Genomic DNA, 7,159 nt, shown 5'->3' with positions numbered 1-7,159 from the left:
TATACTATCTCCTGGCAAGTGTCTTTATGCAGAGGGTTTCACTGTTCCCCAAAACTTGTGCTCCCAGGTCCATGCACAAACCGCACGGTGCCATCGCATCCTCTGTGCGGCTCCCTTAACGAGCGACAGCCACAGGTAGCGAAAAAGCTATCAGGGAAGTCACCCTCTATTTCCCATCAGAGGAAAATGAGAGTAAGGCACTTTCAAACCAACATAATAGAGAAACAAGAGCGTGCTGCCTCCAGGATTGTAGCCAAAAGAGTGATTCTAGAAGATGCATCGTAGTTTGTTACGTCCCCACTTTCCAAGAGTTGCATGGCCAGAGTGAGTTCTACTCTAGGTGGGGGGAATTCAGCATTCACCTCACCCAACTTGAGCACTCTAAAAGCCCTTCACACCACTGAAATTGTTCAGCTGTGTTTAGTCCTTGGTCAGCATGGAGAGAACAGGCATCACTGCCCAGGAACTCATCCCATCTTCCAATGGGTGCCCGAGATGCGCTCTGGTGGCACCCAATCTCTCAGGAACAAACCCGGTCCCTTAACTTTGAGGGAGATGAGAGACTTTAGCACTCCTTTTCTGATCTACAGCAGCCTTTCCTACTGCTCCTTTCCGAGGCTAGACTCCTAACAAATTTGTTCTCCAAACATCCGCTGTCATATCCCAAAACAATTACAGAGGCAAAGATTGAGAAAGCACTGCAGGATCTGCTGAAGAGGGCAACGAGCAGTGATTACTCACAGTGTCCACGGGTGCCAAATTGCACCAAACCAATGAGGAGTTACAGCAGGGGGGAGTTTTGGCAGTCAGTGGGGTGTGCAGGCTGCTGGCCTGACCTGATGTCCTAAATATCTTGTTTTCCTACCAGCTAATGTTATCTGTGTGACACTTAGCTGGGATTCGCAGCCCAAATTTTATGGGAGTCACAGAAACAAATCTGGATAACCAGAATATGAGGTTGGCTTTATGGGTTAATTTACAAAGTACCCTCAGAAAATGCTCATCTGAGAAGCACAGACAAGCAATCAAGGCTTGCGTGTCTTGCAGAGTGAAGGAAAAAGACAAACAGTAGAAATGGCACGGGTCAACCCACAGGAGAGGAAATATTAAATAGATTTATTATGTTACATTTCTTATAAATATTTCATTCATTTCAGAAAATTAACAAAAATAAAAGCAACAGTACCCTTTCAAGATGAAAGCTGAGTTTGCTTGAGAAACAATGTCTACCAGCAATACACTTCTTTAGGACAAAATTAACACACTATATAAAAACAAAGGGTGATTTAAATAAAGGACATAATAATATTGTGCTTAAAGCTCTATTGATATCCACAAGGAAGAAGGAATGTTGTAGTGTGTAGAACAGGTGTAGGACATGCTTTGTAGAGCTGTTACTGTGTTAGGTACTAAAGGAAGAACATGATGCTTTTGTGCATTTTAACAAAAAAACACCCTAAAGCGTTCTCCCCCATCTCTGTTCTTCTCTGCAATGTTTACCTTCTTCAATAGTAGAAGCAGCCAAACGCAGCTACCACACAAAACAGGCTGTCCTGGGGAAAACAGAGAGGATCCGTGTTAGTAAAGGCAAGTGCTTTGCTAGTCTGACTGAAAAGGCTAACCTAAGGGAACACTTAGACCAGAGCATTCCTTATCTTGCAATATATTGCAATTTTCTGTCTTTTAGTTAGTTTCTTATTCACCTCACTTGTGGTGTAACCTAGGTCAGTGTGTCTGAATGCCAGAAGTGCCTCGATTTACTCCATCCATACACCCGCAGGTGTCTAGGTGTCAGTTTAAAATAAAATAAAAATGAAATAAAACCTTGACTTTTGCTCAGTCCTGGATTCCAGCCATAGTCCATGATAGCAGTTCACCAAAGCATATAAGAAAAGACTTTATCTCTTGTGCTTCCTCTCCCCACTTGTAAAATGGAGTGACTATAATGACTTTTGTACAGTGCTGTATGACCTACTCAGAAAATAAGTTTTACTATGCTTGATATTATATCTAAGTATTTTTTGTGAATGAGGCCATAAATCATAGTGTTTCAATAGAGGCCTGGTTCCTTCCTTCTAGTGGTTGGGGTGGGTTTTTTTCTGCTCCATACTTAAGGTCACTTTGCCTCTCACACAAAAGCAAGTAGCTTTACACTTTCCCATGGTAAAACAGCCGATACTTACATTCATGAATACATCGTGAGCATAGCTGTCAGTGTCGGCATCCCAGAAACATCGCGCAGCCATACTAGACAAAGGAGACAGAGCGGAGCCATTACCCACAAAGTTCACGTGTAAGGACCTAAGTGATCACAGGTACTTTCCTTGAAAAGCAAACTGAGCTTCCTTTAAAGATAAAGGAAATGGGAAGCTTTCTCCCCAATCCTGTGCCTAGATCCTCACTGCTGAATTCCACCACACGCTGTAACCTTCTCTGTATGTGGATCAAGCTCCATCTTCAAACTCATCAGCTATCAACCCTGCCACCTCCACGGGCAGCAGGGCTTGAAACCTCATTGCTATGGTGCTTAAGAATCTTTGACTTCTGGCCTATGTGTATCGGTGGCTAATTTAGCTTATTTGTTCTTATCCTTCACCTCCTGCACCCTCATGGTACACAGTCCCAACTTATTTATAGGGAGCTATCATATTCCTTAGCAGACGTCATGTTACTAGACCATGAGCTAAGTCCTTTCATATCTATACTTTCTGTTCCCTCACCATCCTGATGGCCTTCTTCTACACCTCCTTCAGTCCAAGTCTTACCCTGAAGACAAGCAACTGGACCATAACAGGATATTACAGATGAGACCTCGCTGCTGCCTTGCCTAACGTCATTAGCACTCCTCTTTCTCTGCTGCAAATGCCCAGTTCCCTGCCTGCTCCAGAGTCTCAGCTGACAGGATCCTTGTTTGCGGCACAGCGTGTTGTTCCTAGTCTCTACATGTATGACATTGTTACAAGATTGTTGAATTTCATCCTTTTTTTCTTCTATTTCCTTAGCCCTCAGGGTTATTCTGCTTTTTTTTTTTTTTCCTCTCCAGTCCAATATTCCACTCTGCCTCTGGAACACCCTGGATTTTGCATTAAGGATGTTAGCAATCTTGCCTCCTACCTATTGCAAACCAGAGAATTTCCGCAATTGCTCTGTCAGTCTGCGTTGCTGGGTTTCACGTTCCAAATCAGCCTGCAGACAGACATTCCTGACAAAAGCCTGAGCAGCAGGTACAGATATTCCTTCCTGACCTCCAGAACATTGAGGCAGCAGAGCTGTCAGCTCTGCTGCACTTATCTTATGGTGGAGTACCAGGCACAATAATAAAGATAAGCCCAGCAGATAAAGCACATGAACCTTGTGGGCTGTTCTCTTTTGTCTTCTCCCTACTCACGAGTAATGGAAAGCTACAGCTCGCTGCTGCAGCCAAGAGGAATTCTTTTGTCTGGTTGCAGGCATCTGGAGCTAGACTGCAAGTGCTCAGCACCCACAGTCTAGGTGATTCCCATGACAGTATTGCATGGGGATTACAGAAATTTGAACTTCCCAAAAATGCTTACCTGGGGGTACTAAATGCATATTAAGTACTTATGGAAATCTGGCTTTAGACAGAAGTGAGTTACCATGGCTCTTGTGCTCCAGTGGGCGTTGAGAATGGACTGGCTGTGTGCTCTAGTTGATCATGCATACAATGTAAAATGGCTTTCTGTAGCACTCCTCACAAATGCTTTTCAGCTTGCTAAGAACCACCATATAGCCAATTATCACGGGTAATTCAATCAGCTACAATCCAAGCCCTCACTTGCCTCTTAAAGAGAAAAGAAAGTGCTTTAGACTTTATCATCTGCAGAGAGATCTTTGTTTCTAGGAAAGTTGGAAGCAGCTTCCAAGGAAAGAAAAAGCAACACCCAAACCCATCAAAAATTATAGAAATACAATTAGAAGACACAAAACTTACTTCACTCCTTCTCCTCTCTGCTCTCCAATCACAACCTGCACCACCATTTTGTACCTGTCAAATCCCTCCTCTGGAGAGAGAAAAAAATCATAGTGAGAGCCACAACTTGTTTAAAATGTGAGCCCATACAGGACCCAGAAAACTAGAGATTTCTGGTTACAAAGCAAGTGTCCTGTACAAGTCCATGCAATTGGCAAAGTGGAGAGACTGCCTTGTGCTTCATTTTCCTAGGTACAGAGTACCATGGTCTCATCGGAGTTAAAAGGTGAACAAGGTATTTGGCATCCATCAAAAGATGCATCTAAGAAGACATCCCTGAACACTATATGTCAGCATTCTACTTTGGCAACTTTCAAGAACTGAACACATAGAAAGAATGTAAACAAGGCTGCTGGTGGACAAAATCCAATTTGGCGGGGAAAAAAAAAAGTTTATTTTAAAACTGTTCTGATGCAAAGGTATTGTTGTGCAGATTCTTCTGCCACATGGGTATTTCCTTTGCTTCTGAGGGGGGATAAAAGGCCACATAAAAGCATATGTGGGTCTACATTATGTGTCTGCAAAGATATACAATTGTTTTACAATAGTAAAGAAATACCTTTCGGGCACAGGCCAGATCCAATCATGGCAATGTTCCAGAAGCCAAATCAGAACAAGCATGTTTAAAATAAAAATATAGATCCTAAAGCCTGTCTTCAACACAGCAGTGTCCTGAGAAGACTCTGGCACAGTTTCCACTGGAGGATTGAACACAACATGCTGGGTGTGGTAACATCCACCACATGAATGCTTATCAGAGATGCCAGCTGATACAATGGCCACACCGCTTCAGGCTACTGTTAGCATGCTTACAGATTACTGAAGCCAACCCTGTGCATATTAGCTTGGCATCAACACGTGCTGGGACGACAGCTGCTGTTGGTTTTAAAGCAGACATGTAACTCTGGGAGAAGCATAAATTCACGGTTCCTGCCAAGGTATGTCTGTGTCAGCGTGTCAGGCCAGCCCAGCAGATGGAGCACCAGCCTCTCCTCAGAAGAAGGCAAAAAAAAAAAAAAGTGACCTTGCCAACATACATCTATGTACTTGTTCCAGCACTGAACACAGGAAACACCTGCTGGAGCCTGAAGTTTAGTTCTTGCACTCAAAAATGTTGGAGAGCATCCTGTGTAGCACCACCACAACCTTTTTCCAGTGCCGTAAGGCTGTAGTCACACGCCTCCTTGGCTGACTGTGCTCCTAACTCTCCTCTCCTTCACTGCTCCCACTAGGCCTTGTTCTGATCTCCCTGCTATTCCTGCTATTTCTCCCTGCAGAAAAACCCCAGGAATGTTTCTGTTGATTGAAGCAAGAAGCAATGAAGCATCACTACTTCTTTCTCTCTAATGCAGCTTCTTTCCCCCTGCAGCTCCTCCAAGGCTGACATTCCACACCAGCCAGACTATATGAAAACAAATTTTGTCTGCTTGAATTAGGTTTCTAGTTCCACAGGCGAGGAACGTATGTATATAGGCCAGAATGTTTCATAACGGTAGACTTGAGTCAGGCAACATGGAAGAAATAGATTTCAAGAATAAAGGAGGAAAGAGGGATTTTGTCAAAACAAGAGGACACAGTAAAAAAAGAAATTACTTCCCTGGCAAACTTCCTTACCTTTCAGTCTGTCTTTTATTATCTCTGATAAGGACTTTGTAAGCTGAGGCATTTCTTCTGGGGTGTACTGTACATTGGCCAGCTTCTCCTTCAGTATTGCATGGATGCATTCTTTTACTGTGGACGATTTAAATCTATCAGGGCAAAAGAAACAGCAACAGAAGGCCCAGAAAATTCACACAATGTGTAGAAACATACATAACGTCACCTGGGAAAATTTAGCTTTCACACATTAAAGAAAAATGACAAATGAAAAAACATGGGGCTAAGATGGAGACACTTAACCAGCCCTGCCAAAAGCCGAACACCCATAAACACGGGTGTGAAACCAGCCCCATCCGCGGTTGCCCCTTCAGCAGCTTCCCACACACATGTCCCCTCTATCTCATGTCAAAGTTGGTCTGGGAGCTGAGTGCCCACCCCAGTCCCCAAACCCGGGGGGCTCCCCATTCCCAACACCCACCCCCCCAGCCGCCGTAGCCCCATGCCAGCCCCCCATACCCAGCGACCCCCCCCGACAGTTCCCCATCCCCCTCGTCCCTCTCCCCTCCCCCCCCAGACCCAAAGCCCCCAGGGCACCCCCGTCCCCAGCGTCCCCCCTCTCTCCCTCCCCGGAGCCCCCAGGACGACAACGACCACCCCCGCAGTGCCCTAGGCCCCTCACCGGCGCTGGAGGCCGGGCCGCAGGCTGTACGTGTTCCCGGCCCCGTCGTCCGGGCCCAGCTCGCCCATGGCCGCAGTCCCCCCGCAGAGCCAACCCGGCGTTGGTTACCGCGGCAACCTCCGCCGCTTCCGGCTCCCTCCTCCTTTGCGTCACGGGGCGCTGCCTACGTCACGGTGCCGCGCCCCGCCCCACGTCTTCCGTGGGGAGCTTGCACGTGGCCGTGAGGAGCCATGGAAGGGGTGTGCGGTCCCCAGCGCCGGTGCGGGCCTGGGGGGGGGGGGTGTATTTTTGACAGTTGTCAATAGTTTTTTATTTTGACTTTTTTTTACAATTGAAAAGTTTATACAATAAAATAATCGGTAAATAAATGGTAAATAATTGCAATAATAGTTGCAATTGTAAATCAAGGGTTTGATGAGCCCGCTGCCGGGGGAGGTGAGCGTGGCGGCAGGTCTGATGGGGGAGAGAGAGCGGTGCCTGGGCTGGGGAGACATCATGGGCGCTGGGTGCTTCCCAGTGCCCTCCTCCTGCCCAAAACTGATCCAAAAGCCACAGCAGCCCGAGCCCCTGCCCGCTCCCTGGCCCAGGGCTTGGTGTGCTGGAGCAGCAGTGGACGTAGTGCCCGCACGCGCGGGGTGCCAGCGGGGCTGGAGGGGTCCCCGTGCCCAGAGACGCCTTTGCAAGCCCACGGCCTGAGCTGGGGGGGGCTGCGCGTGTCCCGGCCCTGGGAGCCAGCTCCGGCCCCAGAAACCGTGCTGGGAGTGCCTGGCTGCTGCAGGGCAGTGGGTGCAGGCGGAGGAGAGCGCAGCCTGAGATCGTTGCCGTAACAAAGCCTACTCCCCGGATTCCTGCCTGTGTGTTGCCTCCAGACCCTGTGCGTTGCCTCCAGA

The 7,159-nt window shown here is 47.1% G+C and overlaps 1 protein-coding gene across 1 annotated transcript; it reads right to left on the bottom strand.

Annotated features, from left to right (window-relative positions):
- Nucleotides 1-1,101: 1,101 nt before the first annotated feature.
- Nucleotides 1,102-6,412, bottom strand: DYNLT2B (dynein light chain Tctex-type 2B). The gene is made up of 5 exons (XM_075761271.1): nt 6,270-6,412; nt 5,606-5,739; nt 3,953-4,022; nt 2,184-2,247; nt 1,102-1,553 (listed from the first exon to the last, which is right to left on the bottom strand). The coding sequence occupies exons 1-5, from the start codon at nt 6,335-6,337 to the stop codon at nt 1,506-1,508; spliced, it is 384 nt and encodes a 127-aa protein (XP_075617386.1). The 5' UTR covers nt 6,338-6,412; the 3' UTR covers nt 1,102-1,505.
- Between the last annotated feature and the right edge of the window lie 747 nt (nt 6,413-7,159).

Source organism: Balearica regulorum, chromosome 9 (assembly GCF_011004875.1).
Source record: "Balearica regulorum gibbericeps isolate bBalReg1 chromosome 9, bBalReg1.pri, whole genome shotgun sequence".
NCBI lineage: Eukaryota > Metazoa > Chordata > Aves > Gruiformes > Gruidae > Balearica > Balearica regulorum.
The sequence above is the reverse complement of the archived record's forward strand: the minus strand, read 5'-3'. Positions and strand labels throughout refer to the sequence as shown.